The sequence below is a fragment of the Coturnix japonica genome, chromosome 3 (genome assembly GCF_054131305.1).
Source record: "Coturnix japonica strain WE chromosome 3, WE-NBRP24, whole genome shotgun sequence".
Classification (NCBI taxonomy): domain Eukaryota; kingdom Metazoa; phylum Chordata; class Aves; order Galliformes; family Phasianidae; genus Coturnix; species Coturnix japonica.
The window spans coordinates 17,783,876-17,801,451 of record NC_140665.1 but is presented as its reverse complement, the minus strand read 5'-3'; the positions used below and the strand labels follow the sequence as shown (position 1 = coordinate 17,801,451).

Sequence of the window (17,576 nt, the reverse complement as noted above, 5' to 3'; positions counted from 1 at the left end):
CCTCAGCTCTGGGGCTGCCCAGGAACGTCTCACCTGCAGCTCGCACAGATGACAGCCCGCACCTCACTCGGAGGACGCAAACCCCACAGCAGTACAGCCCAGACGCCGCACCACACACGACCCAGCGGTGTGCCCAGCTCCTGCCCGAGGCGCCCAACCCCGTGGCACCGAGGGGGCCGCTGCCCCCTCTCCACGCCGGACCCCCCGTGCCGGGGCCGCCTCCCTTCGGCACCCCCGCCCCCGCCGGTCCCCTCCCGGCTATAAAGCCCCGCGGGCGGCCGGACCCCTCTCGGCCCTCGGCCATGGCGGCGCTGCGCTTCGGGCCGCCCCCGGCGGAGCTGCCCGCGGTGCCGCCCTCCTGCCCGCCGGGCCGGTGGCTGTGCGGGGCGGCCCGGGATAACGGGGGAGGGCACGGCGCGGCCCCGGCGCCCGTCGCGGCGCTGCCCCCGGCGGCGGAGGGGACTCCGTCGGCGCAGCGTCGGAAACGGACGAGCTTCACGGCGGCGCAGCTGGAGACGCTGGAGCTGGTGTTCCAGGACACCATGTACCCCGACATCTACCTGCGGGAGCGGCTGGCCGACGCCACGCAGATCCCCGAGTCCCGCATCCAGGTGAGGGGCAGGGGCCGCCCGCCCTCCTCACCGCCCGCCCTCCCCGCGCCCTCACGACCCCCCTCTCTCCCCAGGTCTGGTTCCAGAACCGCCGCGCCAAGTCTCGCCGGCAGCGGGGGCCGCCCCGCCCGGCTCCCCCCGCCCCGCCGCCGCCCCAACGCCCGCCGTGCGGCGCGGCCCCGCTGCTCCGCGCCCGGCAGGAGCGCTGCGAGTGGCCGCCCCGCGTCGCCGTCCCGCCCGGCCCCGGGATGCTCCCGCACGGGGGGAGCGGAGCCGCCCCGGCCGGGCCCTACCCGCCCCGCCCCGCGTTCCCCATCCAGCCCGGCGGCGGCTTCTCGGAGCCGGGGCTGGAGTGGGAGGAGAACGCACTCGGCGCCTTCCGAGCCCTCTGACGGCGGCCCGGCACTGCCCGCGCCTCTTGCACTTTATCCCGAAGGGACTGCGCCTATTTATGGACGGGAGATGGGGGCGGCCGCGCCGGTTGCCGGCACCGTGTTATATTGTTTACAGCTTCTATTTAACCTTTTCAAGCCACCAAGCCGACCGACTGCACTGTTCTAGGGAGGATGGGGGTGGGAGAGGGCTGTTGTTACTTTTTGAGAGAGAAAAATAAATAAAAGGTTCCCTTTTCTGTTCTGCGCTGCTCTGAGTCGGGAGTTGTGTGTGTTCGTGATGCGGACAGGGATGGGCTGCTGACCTCGCAGCGGGGGCTGTTCTGGGCCCAGAGAGCCGCGGGTGCAGCGAGGGGGAACAAGAGAGCACTAAACCAGCACTCTTTTCCTAAATGGGACAGTGTGAACTTAGGACATCAGCTCTTTCTGCCTAGAAGTAGAACAAACTGTCAGACTCCAGATAACAGAATAAGAAAACTAGTAATATCACCCAGTCCAACTGTCATTCTATCCTCACCGAGCCTGCTAAGCCATGTTCCTTAGTACCACATCAGCACAACTCAACCCCTCCAGGTGACTCCACCTGGACAGCCTGTGACAATGCACCACCACTCTTTCTGAGATGAACTATTTCCTAATATCCCACCTGAACCTACTCATGTACAACTTAAGGCTGTGACCTCTTGTCCTACCCCTTTTACCTGGGAGAAGAGGCCACTGGCCTTCTTGGCCACCTGGGCACACTCCAGGCTCATTTTCAGCCAGCTGTCAGCTAACAGCCCCAGATTCTTTTCCTCCACGCCTTTCCTGTCGCTCTGCCCCAAGCCTGTAGTAATACATGGGGTTTTTGTAACTGAAGCGCAGGACCCAACCCTTGGTCTTGTTGCAGCTCATACAATTACCCTCAGCTCATCGGTCCAACCTGTGCAGATCCCCTTGCAAGGCCTTCCTGCCCTCAGGCAGACTGGCACTTCCTCACAACTTGATGTCATCTGCAGATTTACCAAGGGTGCACTCAATCCAGATCAGTAAAGAGATTAAAGTAGGGCTGGCCCCAGCAATGACCTGAGGAACACCAGTCAGGAGACAACACCTGAACGTCACAAGGCTCTTCTGGAGACAAAAACAGAAACGAGGAGTGTGTGTCCTACTGAAAATAACCTGCGTCAGGAATCACACCGCACAGGACAAGGTAACCAATATCCAAAAGTCCTTCAGTGTAACCCATCACATACCTGTGCTTGCCAGATCTGAGACAGCCAAATTCCTGTGGAGCTGCAAGCTGGTGAGGCTGAATGGTGAAGCAGGAACGCTGACTGAGGAACTCTCTCCACAAACAAAACAACAGAGCTGGCCTTGGCCAAACTGCAGAGCGAAAAAATAAAAATGAAAGTCTGACACCATTCATCCCAAGTGGACTTGGGTGCCCGAGGAGCTGTCAGGGATGGAGCACTCAGAGCATTCACATACATGCTCAGCTTCCAAGTGTGCAACAGTGGTTTGCACACTGAGCCTGCAAGCTGCTGCTGGGGACAGCAGCCCCTGCTGCTCATTTTCCATTGCACTCTGCAGGGACTGAATTCACTGAGCCACATGGGCAGCAAACAAGGAGACAAAGGTGAGCTGCTTCTCATCAGCACTGTGCACCAGGGGTTCAGTGAGCACCCAGGAGTGAGGGGAGGGGTGGAAGTAAACTGCAAGAGGATTTTTTCCCCTCCATGTCAGCAGTAGATCACAACAGACTGAACCTTTGTATCTTATTAAGTTAGGCTCTGGCATTTCTCTCTAATTAAATGAAAACAGCCAGTGTAGGGAACCTTTCTATCCACTTTACCAAACACCACAAAATGAAAGCACTGGAAGGGCCACAGCCATGTTCTGTTACATGATGAGAGGGACAGCTCTGTGGCTAACTCTGGCAAAAGCAGTGTCTGGTGTTTTGTAACACCCCTTGTATGTTTTCAAGGTACTTTAGAACAGCCACTCACCTTGTCACCCCGGCCATCGTGTTTCGCTTTCAGCAATTAACTCCTCTTTAAAAATGACCTGAAACCATGTACCAGAAGTTTGCATTTTTGTGAAATATATCAACTCTTATAGTTCAATTTATTCAGTTACAAATTTCACCGAGAATAAAAGATTTATGCATTTCTCTTAATTAACAGAACAAGTTTAGCTAAATAGAAACTCTGCACTAAAGTTTTGCAGTGGCACAATACCAACACAGAATACAGAAGCATCTTTAAACTATACAAAATTTTAAAATCGAAAATAATCCTGTTTACATATTCTTTATACATTAACATATAAAAGGCCTCATTTAATGAGGCATCTAAAGGAATCCAAAACAACTCTACGGCTATCTCTGAAAATCCATATCTGGAAACGATTCATTACACAGAAGCTTTACAAGACTATTTAAACAAACCAAATACACACTTTTTACAAGATTAACATTCCAAAATGTACTCGTAGGCAGGTTGTCACTTTTCATCTTTGCAGTTTACCTCAACGGTTATATCTTATTATAAAAATCTTCATATTTATATATGTTGTGTATGTCAGATAACCAGGAATCTAATTTAAAAGTTGTGCAAAACAAACCCAAAGTTGGAAAAACAGTACGTTTTATCGTTCATTTATATAAAATACCATCTAAAACATTTCTTTTTGCCCCACGTAAAGGGTAAAAGCCGCAACGACTCTGTTTTTAGAAAGGTATCAGTTCCATCTTTATATTCCTTCATTAGACTTCTTATATAAGTTATGATAAATTATATGTTCCAACAAGACACTGACTGATCTGTAGACCTGCCCAACATCTTCTGCAACTTTAGTTCTCCGTCCGCAGCCCACCGCTGCTTCTTTAGACCTGGAGCACTCAGCCCACGCCATCACTGTACCAGCTGGTGGCATCTCAGGTACCTAGATAAGTGTAGCTTTAAGGAACAAAGACTGCCACATAGCTACTGATGTGAGCCATTTCCTCTTCATCACTTTATCTAACCTACCAGGAGAGCCAACAACAAGAGGTGGGCAGAATTAATTTGAACTTTGAAAAACTAAGTTCAAATTATATGAAAGTATGTTTTCAGGTTTATTATAATAAATGCAATTACTAAGAGATTACCAGTTAGCAAAACTACTGCATGTGAATAACAAATGGAGAAATTTAATGTAATGCCAGTAATGCTGGTTTTCTTAAGAAGCAAATACAATATGTTTAAAAGGGTCTGAGAGGTCTTCTTTTCCCTTATCTTCTGGCAGTTAGGGTATTTGTTGAAGCATATATAAATGAAGAGGATTTTCCAGAACTACTTGCTATACACTTGAAAGAAAGTTTTCAGTCTCTGTTGGTGTTATTAGCTGCAAAGGCATGTAAATTTCCCATCTGGCTCAGACCACTCTGAATATGTGCAACATGGATCTCAACGTTATTCTGAAAACAACTACAAGGGAGAGAGGAAAAAAAAGAAAAGGATTAAACATCTTACATAAGGGTTGCATCTGAGTACTTCTACAAGGTACAAGCAGTCAAATCAGCAGTGCATTCCTATCAGTTATCAGCTTGCATTAGTAATAGCATTTACAAAAACAGTTGCATGAAGTCAAAGTTACTGACTTGGGTTCTTTAAAGATGACTGTAAAGCGGTTGGAGCTAATGAAAGGAAAACATTGTGAAGAGATGGTAAAGTACCCAGACTGAGTACAGTGAAATGGAAAGATCGTCACCTTCTTAGCAGTGTTTCTCAGCCCTTAGTTGAACCCATTCTGACATTTACTTGCAGTGTTGATGACAGGAAGTTTCTTTCTTTTTTTTTTTTTATTTAAATCAAAATGGAAAAGTGCTATAAAATCCTCCTTTAGAATCAAAAAGCTGCTCTATTATCATTGCAAAAAAATCAATCAGTCAATCATGTAGCAATACCAGTGTGGAGGGCATAAGGAAATGCTTAGCATTTCAGGTGTTTTGTTTGTTTGTTTGTTTTTAAAATTATGTAATTTAGTGACTATGCAATAATGGTTAAAAAACCATGGTCACAAATGGTTGGAGTTTGCAGCACACTCAGGAAGAGTATCACTGTGTACTTGCTATTTTTATAATGCCTCCCCACCTGCTTGTGATAACTGCTGAAAAATGGACAGTGGACTAGAGCAGCCTTTGATCTGACACAATATGGCTGTTCTTTTGTGGTTTGCTTGTTTGTTTCCAGTTAAAATATTGTTAATAGAAGCCAGGCAGAAACTCTAATTGTCTCATATGCCAGTGTCTGATATTCACAGACAAGACACTGAGTAACATTAAAAAAGAAGAATATGGAAATTGTACAGAAAATATTCTAAAATAACAGCTGTCAAATTTCCTGCTCCTCAGCCATTTTAGTTGTTGCTGTATCAACTTATCACTTTTTTTTTCTTTAATCAGGTTACTTCACTGATAGGTTCAAACAGAAAACTGCTGATCTTGTACTCTCTAAGAAGATCCCTTTAAATGGGACCACTTCCATAAGCAAGTAGTTACCAGACTAAAACCCTTATACTCACATTCACCTCTAAAAGACATGAACAATTGCTTGCTGACACAAAACGTGCAATTGGGAATTAAATATTCAAAGTAGTAGTACCTGATATTTGAGGAATCTATTGAATTCTTAATGTCATTTAGTGAATCTGTTAGTGATTTAAATTCAAAGGAATTCAGGTCACCTCCTTCTGCTAGACACTGCAGGAGAAGAAAACAAAAAATGTTCTAACAGTTCAATACAAAGAACCTGACAGAGGTCTAATATTATGGACTTAATTGGGAGACACTATTTTTTGCTATTATTTTACCTTAATCTGCAGTAATATTGCTGTAAGTCTAGAGATAAGATCAGTTAAATTTTCACTTTCAACACAAAGCTGTCCTGTTGTTGAGGAATTTGCTTGCCTAACAATTTCCTGAGCCTCCTCTTCACACCTCCGCCTCAGATCTGTTGGCTGGTCTGCGGGCTGGAGGCCTTGGTCTGGAGCAAGCTGCACAGATAGAAACAAAGATAAATGAAGATTAAATAATTCCTTTGCATTTAGGGCACATATGAAGTGACAAATGATTGCAAAATAGTCCACAGGTTAATAGCCTGCTTTATTTTTTCTTCATTTATACACATGAATGCCTAATCCAAAACTGGCCACTGGTATCATCAGAAGTGCCTGCATTCAGGTAAGAGAAACAGAGGGAAACAAAGACAACAAAACAGACACAGCTGCTACCAATTTCAGTTCCACATGATCCCTGCTTACGCACTATTCCTAGAAAATTCTGATTTCTTTTTGATTTTTTTAACTCAGGTTAAGCAGAAACAAACACAAATTCCAGCGAAATCTTACCTCATAACAATACTGCTGAACTTTATGCAAAACTTTATTTAAGTCTTTGTTTAGTTGTTCTAGATCTAGAACAATAGTTGCATATCTCCTCTGAAACTCAATGCTTATTGGCATAGAATAGGATTTCTGTGGAAAAGACAAAGCATGTTGAAGTTAATGAGATACAAGTGGAACTCATCAAAAGGAATTTTTACTTTAAAATAATACTGGGGTATTTGAAATCCCAGTGCCTAATAGAGATGTTAACATGAAAAACTTAAAGCCTAGTATCACTGCTTATAACTCCAACTGACAATTGGTGCAGTTATACTTTCATTCTCTTCAGAAAGCACTATGATAATCTATGGCACTAAACAGTACAGATGACAATACAGCCTGAAATGCTTATTTCACCCATGGTGGGGCATGACTTCTTTCAACAGCATGAACAGAAGATTCTTCTGTCAGCAGAACAGTACAGGACAACATGTCCAGCAGCTCCAGAACATAAGACCTTCTTCCTTGACCAGCCCCCTCTAGAGCATGCTGGCCTAATACAGGCTAGCTATGGAAGCCACAGGGAATCGTAAATTCTGTATCAGAGAGACATGGATGATGGCATTCTATATTGGTGAAGACGAAAGATGTATTCCAACAGCACCAGCACTATTTATGACCCAGTAGCAATCCAGGCATTGACAAACAGTTCAGCTTGCAGACAAAAGTTGGTTGGCTTTTAGTAGATGGAAACAGAAAACATCTCTGTCACAGGGCATCTATTCTCCTCTTGAATAACCAGCATCACCTTTACCTCAACTTTGTTGCAGGTCAAGTGAAAAAAAAAAAAGAGCCAGCTATCCTTATTTGCATTTGTCTATGCAACAATGTTTAGTCATCAGAAAAGTGGATAAAGTGGATACTCTTCTGTGTACATGGCAAGATGCTTCATTGTTAGTAAGCAGTCCTTTCCCTGCTTCATGTATGTTTGAATTTATTAATGTTGCCAGATAAAAATGGACTACACTCAATATAACTTCTGATTTTGGTCAGTTCCATTTACATCTATGCTGGATCATTAAAAAAAAAATAAAATTAGGCAAATAACTTTACTTGAACAATTTTATCAATGATTATTAAAGTCTGACAAGCTCTACTTGCATGAATGAAGTCAAAGGATTCTATTTTACTCATGTTTAGGTTTGATTATGGTATTTAAGCGGCCTAATGTTGAAGAGTCACGTTCAAAGAACATGCATTCTAAAGGAGAAGCAACACACACTAAATGCCACAAATGAAGATGGGATTAACAAGAGGACAAAAAAGCATTACAGACAGACTAAGAACATGACCCAGTATATGTCTTCTATTTTTATCAAGACATAAATAGTGACGAGAGTTGCTTTACGGCTGCTGACTGAAAAAGCAAATAGCAGAAGAAGTGTTTAACAGCTATCTCCAAGCCCTTATCTATGCTACAACTGAGTTAAGATTTATTTATTCCTGGACCATCATCTTCTCTATCATTTCTTTGCTCTCTCACTGTTGTTATTTTCCTTGGCATTCTTATTCTACAACAAAGTTAAATTTATGATGCAGCAGACAACTGACATGCTAATATCTGGATTTTTGTCAAGAGGAAAGCTAGTGAAAACTCAGCCCTTCCTGTGGATTTCTTTACCCCTACGAAGGTAAAGACAACTCAGTTGGAACAGATAGTTTTACTGTTTGTATTAAGGAGAGCTGGTAGTTTTTCTGCATCAGAATTACTGTCTGCAATAGCATGTCTTAATCTTGCCTCTTTTTGCATCTACTTTAATTACCAAGGGCACTCAGAGATTTATGTACAAAAACTCTGAACTGAGTTACCACTTTGTCCCAAGACCTAAATGCACACCTACCGTCTACAAAATAAGATAAATGCTTTACTGATTGCCCAAATCCCTGAAGTATGTAGCATATATCAACTGACAAACAAAACAAGGAGATACCATCATCGACTGACACATAAAACAAGGAAATACTATACCAATGTTAACATTAACCTGTTCCCAAAGCATAATGCTTTTAAAGCAACTGACCTCTCCGACTTACCTCAACAACAAAAAAAATTAAAAACTCAAACATTACAGAAAGAATAAAGAAATAGTTTTTCATCTAGACTTTGTTTTAATTGCATCAATTTGTACTAGCTGTTAAAGTATATCCTTAAGATCTGAGAACAATCTTACCAGCTTTTCTGCTTCCGTATTCATCTCTCTTAACTGTTTGATGTGTTCCTTCTTGATCATAAGGATTTTCGATAACCTGGTCTAAAACAAAGGAGCTATTTTTAGAATGAGTAGGTCCTTATGTAGTTCTGAAATTGCATACAAATTCAAGATAATGAAGTGGATGTCTTTTTTTATCATTTTAAACTACATTTCTCAGTTGTTTATAACATCAAAATGTAGAAATAAAAATTAATTGAAACTAAACAATGGATATTTTAGAGGCTCTTAAAAGCAGTTTCAAGTACCTTAGATTGGAGAAAGCTGAAACCCATCAGCTGGAATTCCCTCTAGGAAGACTAACATAATTGTTAGAGGCTGAGGAATCAAGAACCTTATTTTTCTCCTTGCCCGAAGGAAAGCTGTATCATCATGGTGATAACATGTACTAACATTAACAGCACACTTGTCCTTCCATAGCTTTTGCTCAGAATTCTGGTCTGTTCTCAGCTGCGCCCTGGACTGATCACTAGTTCTTTGTGTACATCCTTGTAATAAAGCCTGGTATACAGATTGGATCTATTTCCTACAGTCCTGCTCTGGGCATTCCATTTTTCCTGTTTCTTTCAGGATGGGTATATCCTGTTATTCTGCCCTGGGGACCTAAGAGATTGAAGAGGAAATCACTGGGACTGCTCTCAGCGCATACATCACTTCTAAAACTATTCATACTCTCTCAAGCACACAGAAACTATGACACTATTTTACAGCCCACAGAGACTAATACAGCTGGACATCCGAGTTCTGTGCTGATCAGGTATCTAACAAACATCAGCGTTATCTTTAAATTAAATTGAACTGGCTTTGAGTTCTCAAAATTAATTTTATCACACCAGGGGCAGATACTGTGAGTCAACAGGAAGATTGACATTCGGTTTTTCTGCACTGCTTTCCAAGCAAGTCTCTCAAAGCCTATACATAATCATTTAATTAAGCTTCACGGTGCCCACATGAAGTAAATAGATATAATTAAACCAACGCAAACACCTATACTTAAACCCAGAGGTTTTGGCAAACAGCATCTGGGTGGAGGGAAAGTACTGAATAGTCTCTGACAGTGCTGCCAAAAAGTTCTTTGCCAAGCTATGCTGTCATCACCACCCAGCAACTAATATATTTCAGCCCCTCCAATGAAGCTGGTGTTCGCAGCTTAGTGCAGGCTAATTTATCTTGCAAGCTTTGGGAACAATTATTTGGTGATAAGCTTCTATGATGATGTTCATATACATTCAAGGATGTGATCCAGTCCATGACCTTCGTTGTTATGTTATACTCATCCTACTTCCAGAAGTACTCCAGTGGCCAAGGTAATTTAACTCTTCCTACAAGAAACTCTGATATTCCTCTGTATAAAGATGTTTACCAACTTTCTCCCAGTGCTACATTTTATTAAACAGAACTCCATTTTCATTTGCCAGTATCACCGGTGAATGCTTTAGTTCAGGTCAGTCTTCATCTCCTTGAACTCCAGCCTAGCAGCTTCATTTTCAGCATAACTCACCCTGCTTATTGTTACACAGTTCTCACTAAACTGGAAAAGGTGTTTTACACCTTTTTACAAGCATTTCAATGTATATAATAACTTGATGGGGAATATATTTCAAGAACTCACACACATACAAAACCCGACAAAAATCTAGTATTCATGGCTCTTTCTTCCTGTGTTCAAGATGAGAAGATACTTCTTCCACAGTCATCGGACTGATACACTTCTCTGATTGAACTGCATTAACATTCTCCCTCTACCGGACATATAGTTACACTGCAAACATTTTTTTAGCCTTGGATTGCTTCCCTCCCATCTAAATTTAATCTTTTCCCAAACCAAAATCAAAAGAAACAAACAAAGAGAAAAGCATATCTTTGTCCACAGTAAAGATCAGAAAGAAGACCGATGCCAAAATATAAATATGCAGAAATTAAAATAATAATAATAATAAATCAACAGTGTTGATCAAAAGTGGTTGCTACAAGTCCCAGTGTTTGTGCACAACTTCAAGTTGTTCCTAAGGAGAATGTCCTCATCACTTAATCACTATCTGCATGTTTCTGTCCACCTTTCCTTTTGTTGTTAATTAGTTTTGGGACCCATAAATAGAACTAAAAGGCTTGGTTGAAACCTTTTTAAAGATATGCACTTATTATTTTTCTCTTTAAATCCCTTGTTCCAAATAGAGCTTTTCCATGAAATTGTTAATTTCATTGTATCATAAGCTACTTCCTAATAATAATTGTCCTGATGCTTTCCTTCACAGAAAGTTTTTCTGACCACTTAACTGCTGAATCGTCATTAAATCAAAATGAGAGCTTGGACATTTTTACTGTAGCATAATACAAAAAAAGGAAAGAACATGTTTCACAGCGGTCTTTAACATAAAACTCCTTCTGGATTAGCAAATGCAGTGTGATCAATATTCATTGATTGCTGTGTATTTTGCAACACCAGGTTTCGGAATCATTCTTTACTTCTAACAAGAACGTCAATGCTGCAGGCTTAAAGATAATGTAAACTACCACAACAAAAGCTGTTTTAAGCCTCTTGACACCTGTATGAGAAACCTCAAACAAGTATTAAGATGATCACAAACCAATGACAAAAGTCTACAGCTTCTCTATTTTCAAAAACCTGACAATCACCAAGCAAAAAAATGTATTAATACAGTAACTCTCGAGTGCCCACACTTTAGAATCTCTGATTCAAAATTTCAGGTTTCCTTATCATGAGTAATGGTTTACCACTTAACATGACAGAAATTATACAGCTTTCAGATGTGAAATATAGAAACGCTTCCACAAATGAATCAGTTTAGTACAAAAGTCATAAAGCTTCCCTGATCATACTCAGTGACTCAAGGAAGATGATAACTGCTGATGATAGTAGCATAAGGAAAGATTGTATCTTTTGTTTATTTCATTTCTTAACACAGCCAATATTAGGATGATCACATCTAACTTCTTAATATTACTTGCCTATGATTTTCTGAACTGTTGTACAAAAATCCCTGAAGAATTATTTCATGATGAAGAATCATAAAACAATTTGGATTTTGGAATTAATATTATATCTTTTTAAACCAACTACTAGAACTAGGAGAGATAAGAGAGACTTCTGGAGACATAAGGCCTTTTTGAGGTCTGAGAAAAGAGCAACATATCTCAAAGCTTCTTAATCAGTGAGGAAAAAAAACACCCTCAAAATGTACTACTAATTACTTCTGAAAATTTCATCATTTTGATGATACTACCTTTCATGTATCAACAGAATTTCATTTAACTGCAAAAGAATAGGCAAAATAAACACAGAAAGGGCAATACCCTACAAAATTAAGTGCTGCAGTTAACACTTACCACTTGAATGAGGAACTCTACTGGAAAGCCCCCTAGCGTTTCACTGTCTGTGCCTGAAATTTTGTTTTTCCACGACGACTGTCCTAATAAAGGATCACTGTCCTATACAAGAAAGAATATTTTATTTATTAGCTTACTTTTAGAGGCATTTGCTAAAATTACTTTATTGAGGAACCTGAGAAAACTTATCTCAAAGACTGTATAAAGGCAACAGCTTCAAGATTTATCAGAAAATATTTCACTGAATAATATTCAAAATAAGAAGAAGTAAGCAACTTACTGTAATTGGAGACTGGAGTGAAGGTGTATAATGCAGCCGGGGAGGGGTCATAAAGAACCTAGAAGGCCGCTGTTTCTGCCCGAAGGCAGCAATTGGCATGGTTTCATGAGGTTCGTTACTCTGCAAGATGAGAAAAATAAGGAAATTCCTCAGGTGCCAGGCTAATTAAAAAGCCTAACACACCTTCACAAATGCATATTTTATTTCTGGAATCTGGACTAGCCATGCCCAACCACACCCCAAGCCCAAGCAACAATAAGGAGTAGCATTTTGCTTCTGGACTAGGGGCAGCTTCAAAACTATCTTCCACTGTTGGCGTTGCAAAAGTGTTACAGCATTGCACTAAAACAAACAAACAAACAAACCCACCAACCCAAATCCCACAAGAGAGAGTAAACCTCAGACAACTTCATCTTCCTTTAGTAGACTGAACGATACACAAAATACTAAAGAAGATGCTGTCCTGTAAGAACCTTGCAGTCTAGGTCAGACTATTCAACAGAAACTATTTAACAGAAATCCTACAGCAGAACTTTCTGTGAAATCTTACATTACTCATTACTCAGCCTATAAAAGTAACTCTATTCTGCTATTCCAGCCTTAGTTACTACAATTTGTATTAGAGAAGGTGATCTTATTCTGTATAACAAGCAGCAGCAGAAACACATTCTCCTGGAAATTCCCATGCATCTGTTATGCTTGTTTCTGGTTTATGACAACACTACCTGGATGTAATTAACACATTCTTCTTGATTAAAGGATACAACTGTAGATTAAAAAAACAACAACAACAACAACAAAGAATTTGCATTACAGCTATTTTGGGAATGTATCATTAATACTTACAAGAACTTCATAATCTGGGATTGTTTGTGTCCCAAGACCTGCCCTGTCAAAAGTGACTCTGTATGTAGCGTTAAGAGTGTCTACAGCTTCTATCTGTCCTGTAAACAGCCCATCATGGACACCTCGCAATCGTGCTAAAAAAAAAACAACAACAAAAATATGAAAGAAAAAACATATTAAGAACAAAAACCTCCACAAAAACTCAAATATTATAATGCTCTGATGTCACTGAGAAGAACAGACTTAAATGTTACGCATGTAACCTTGGCACAGATATGTAATCTTTTTTTATATATGCATTCCAACGCATATATATAAAAAAACAAACAAGCAAAACTTGTAAACCCAGAAAAAAGCTGTATCCACTAGAAACACCACCCAATTTTTTTTGGTCAAATTTATCTTTGCAAGTCAAATATTTCCCACATCTAATCTTCAGCACTACATTTATGTCTAGACAAAATACTATCTAACACCCAATACTTTCTGCCAATTAGATTTTGCAGGCAAAAATCAATTTTGGAATAATTTTGCACACTATTTCTCTATGAGCACTCGCAGTGATGACTGTATACTGAGAAGAAGAAGATATAGAAGTATATTAGTCCAGGAGAGTGAGAAGATACAGGGTGCTTTGTATGCCTGCTTTTCATCAAGAATTAAGGACAGGGATGCTGAAGAACTCAGAAAGCAATGAAGAGAAGAGGCCAGAGTGGGAGATACAGTGCTCAAGTGAAAAGCATCCTCCTTCACAGAGCGGAAGAAGAAATTCAAGATTTTTTTTTATTTTTATTTTTTTTACAAAATTAAGCAAAGCTGAATGCATTTCCTTTAAAAAGGAACATTTTTAACAAGATCCCTTTCTCAGTTATTAGTACTTTTTTCTATAAGACAATGTCCTATTTAGCATATATATTCAACTACACTGCAGTATCAATTGTATATTTGTTTTCAGATATGTATTTTTATATTTATGGAAAATCAAGCTTAAGTTTTATATTAGCTCGTATTTTAAACTTCCAGGCAGCACTAAGCTCTTGGCTTTGAAGCCTCTCTAGGATTTGTTGGGAGGTACTTTACTTGAAGCAAAACAAACCCAAACAACAACAATAAAAATAAACAACTACAGTTTCAACACCAGAAATAATAAACCACAAGATCTTATCTCAAAACCATGTTACTGTTTTACAAATACTAGATAATCACGATAAGCGCTTTCTCAATGAGCTAGCAACAAAAGCAATTAATTTTTAATGTTTTAAATTTATTTCACCTATGCACACTAAGTAACACCGCAGTTTACCAAAATATTTGCAAAAATCTTGGGTATTGTTCATTAGTTTTTAAGAAATTACCTGTAACTTTTGTTCCTATTACAAGGGGTAATGGAATTTCATCTGGAAGATCTTTGAACTGTGAAATATCTGCAACTTTACGTTGCTGCAAAAGTCTTATTTTCTGCCGCTTCTGTTTTAATGCTGATCTTTCTTCCTCAAAGAATGCAGAGGAGCACCTACAATACAATGAGGTAAAACTATACTTAAATTTGACACTGAAGACATACATATACAAAATACATAGCAAACAAATGAGCGCAGTTTACAACTCAGTGTGAGTAAATGAAAAAGCTTGAAGTGAAGTGCTCAAGAGAGAAAGATTTTGATGAAGAGATTTAGATGCTCTGAGTCTCTGGAATTACTGGAATTACTCTGGAATTACTCCTAGAGTAACAGTTCACTTAATGCAAAATTAAAACAAAGAAAACAACAACAAACAAACCTAAACAAACATCGAACCATCCAAAGAACAACCAGAAAGACTTGGGAATGCTGTGTGCATTAATATTTCAAAAGAGTACTGATTTTGAGGACTTTTTCTGCTTACTGTGGTCCATCTGGTTTCACAACAAAGCTGAAGAAAGCCTCACGTTCAGCCTATCCTGAACACCATGTCCACGCCTGTACTTAGGACTTACTGTCAGGTTACCTGTCTGCCATCACCTACTGTACACAGTAGAAAGTTTTGAAGGTTAAACTTAGTATGAAAGGGCAGCAGACTCAACATAAAAGAGCTTTTCCTTGTCTCTTCTACTAGCATTCATGCTGAGTATTTCTTAGACACAAGTTTCTATTACGTAGATTAATTGTTCTGACACTGATCACAGTACCAGTATAAATTTGTTTGGATGAAGGTTCTTGTGTAAAATCAGATCATCTCTAAAACTCATCTGTCCCTTTGCTTTGGCCTTAGAATGTAATCTAAGAGATTGCAGACTTACTCACAAGGTCTTTATTTGGTTTTATTCATTTTCACTTTTAATCTCCTGAACAGGCACAATACATGAAAATAATACTGAAAGCACAGACACTGCTCCTATTTCTATTCCTTTATTAATAAAGGAATCATTCCTGTGTTGGTAACAAAAAACAATTAGGTCTGCCTAATTGCAGAAGTAGTTATTTATGATATAATTTACTACAACTTTATTAATTGCTTTACTGTAGTCAAATGCAATTTAAACATTCTCTGTAGAACTTATTAGCTAAGTATTGATCAGTGATCAATAAAAAGCGCCATTTTACAAGGGAATTTTAGACAATACTGATAATTTCTCTACTGGCTCCCTATTCTACACCAACTATTCTCCAGAGAAAAACTCAAAGATTAATTATTCAAATCTCATGTAGTATTGAGCAGTCAGCTCCTCTATTTCCAAGTCTGCTTATTACTCTTATTATATGTTGAAATAAACATTCTTGTGTTTTCTTCTGTATATCCCTCACTCAAACTGTTTCACAAAGCCACTTTGCTAATCTCCAAAATTTCTTTCTTGTAGCTCACAAGAACATGGAGACACTACTATTTTCTGCTATCAGCACATGAATATGAAGTGTCACGCTTTCTCCTCCCTCCTGGGCAAATATTGGTATTGCCATGGTATTTATCTTACTTGAGCATGACTGAGGATAGATATAGGAAATTTCTAACAGACACGTGATGCTAAAAAAAACCCCAAACACTTATACTCCAGAAGTAGATTAAAATTATTTGATAACACACTCGAATGATTTAGAAGCATTCAAAATCTTTTAAAACTGAGACAAAAGATTTCTGCTGAGATCTTGAAAAACGCTGACTATTTTCTTGTTTAAAAGTATTAAAAAAACAGTAACAAACAGAAATGCCTATTTTAGGTTGACAAAAAGCAGGTTGCCCATGACCATGTCCAGATGGCCTCTGAGCAACTCCAAGGCAGAAACTTCTCCTGGTAACCTGTTCCATTGCTCAGTCACTCTCATAGTGAAAAAAAATAAAACAATTATTTATGTTCAGAAGGCAGCCTCCTGTGTTTGAGTTTGTGCCCACTGCATTTTTTCTAGACACCACTGAAAAAAGCCTGTCTCTGTCTTTCTTATATCCTCCCTTCATGTATTTGTACACATAGATGAGATCACCCTGAGCCTTTTCTTCTCCAAGCTGTAATGGTTGTTAGTGGGTTTAAAAGTTATGAAACGTAAATAGAAAAAAAAACTATGATCTTCATTCAATACTGGATTCTTGTCTGCAATGTAGAGAACATTTCAAGTACAGGCTTATGAGAACAGTGGGGTGAGGAGTGATATGTTCAGAGAACACTACTTAAAAAACAGTTGTTCTATGTGCACTTGTTATTTACAATCCACATGCAAAGTGATCCCAGAAAACAAAACAAAACAAAACAATTGAGATAACATGAAAACTACATGCAGTTATTAAAGGAAAAGAAAAAAATAAATTACCTCCGTGGTTTTCCCATTAATCGTCTGATTTTTCCCCACTCAACTCTTGTCAGTTTTCTGGTTTTTAAGTTTGGAAAAGATTCCTTCAGGCATACGCAGAAATCATTATCTCCTTCAAATAGCGGTCTGTTAAAACATAATTGGCTCTCTTTTAACTACACTTAGTAAACTTTTGTCAGAAGATTCTTAAAAAAGCATTAATCACAAGAAATATATTGAAAAAAATAAAAAACCCTAAGTCTATTTAAAGGATGAATTTAATCTGAAATCAAGTCGGTTGAAAACAAAAAACAGAAAGTTTCCAGGACTATCATTTTGCCTGAGCCTTATTATCAATGATGTTTAAAAATGTTCATCTGTCTTGTTACTATGGGGAGACACAGCCATTTTGCTTTGTAATATATGTAAGGGCATTAAAAGAAACTTCAGCAAAGCCAACAAAGTGTCACGGAGATACTGCAACCCTCTGAAGGAAACTATTATGATATAGCAAGATATTAAGAATAAAGGAAGGGACAATAGTCATGTGCAAGGTGACACTGATGAAAAAGAAACTATTTTTCTATTCCTAAGTTCATTCAATAATAAACCAGATTCTCAGAAGTTTCCCAAAATACAAGAAATTGAGCCAACTTGTCATTGTAGTTCTGCAGGAGAGAGATACATCATACCATGACTCCATGATAAACCAGAGGGTCTCCATA

General features: G+C 39.6%; 2 protein-coding genes across 8 annotated transcripts in view; one reads left to right on the top strand and one right to left on the bottom strand.

Annotated features, from left to right (window-relative positions):
• Nucleotides 1–81: 81 nt before the first annotated feature.
• Nucleotides 82–1,251, top strand: MIXL1 (Mix paired-like homeobox). Its single transcript, XM_015857104.3, has 2 exons — nt 82–611; nt 686–1,251. Exons 1-2 carry the CDS (start codon nt 303–305, stop codon nt 1,001–1,003), a joined length of 627 nt encoding a protein of 208 aa, XP_015712590.3. The 5' UTR covers nt 82–302; the 3' UTR covers nt 1,004–1,251.
• A 1,818-nt stretch (nt 1,252–3,069) lies between these two features.
• The window catches only part of LIN9 (lin-9 DREAM MuvB core complex component), a 30,824-nt gene continuing 16,317 nt past the window's right edge, over nt 3,070–17,576 (bottom strand). For 3 of the 7 annotated variants that reach the window (XM_085542905.1, XM_085542909.1, XM_085542910.1), the window contains 10 exons: nt 16,873–16,998; nt 14,449–14,627; nt 13,094–13,227; nt 12,248–12,367; nt 11,968–12,069; nt 8,581–8,661; nt 6,374–6,499; nt 5,837–6,019; nt 5,629–5,726; nt 3,070–4,452 (listed from right to left, as the gene is read on the bottom strand). In XM_085542905.1, coding sequence (XP_085399031.1) covers nt 4,347–4,452; nt 5,629–5,726; nt 5,837–6,019; nt 6,374–6,499; nt 8,581–8,661; nt 11,968–12,069; nt 12,248–12,367; nt 13,094–13,227; nt 14,449–14,627; nt 16,873–16,998 — 1,255 coding nt within the window. In that variant the 3' untranslated portion in view covers nt 3,070–4,346. The remainder of the gene's footprint in view (nt 4,453–5,628; nt 5,727–5,836; nt 6,020–6,373; nt 6,500–8,580; nt 8,662–11,967; nt 12,070–12,247; nt 12,368–13,093; nt 13,228–14,448; nt 14,628–16,872; nt 16,999–17,576) is intronic. The other 4 variants (XM_032443433.2, XM_032443435.2, XM_085542906.1 and 1 more) reach the window with 3 other exon arrangements.

What these genes read in the sequence shown, in the direction of transcription:
- MIXL1 (XM_015857104.3), top strand. Translation starts at nt 303, where the DNA reads ATGGCGGCGCTGCGCTTCGGGCCGCCCCCGGCGGAGCTGCCCGCGGTG. An exon ending in TCCCCGAGTCCCGCATCCAG is followed by an intron (nt 612 to 685) that starts GTGAGGGGCAGG and finishes CTCTCTCCCCAG; the next exon opens with GTCTGGTTCCAGAACCGCCG.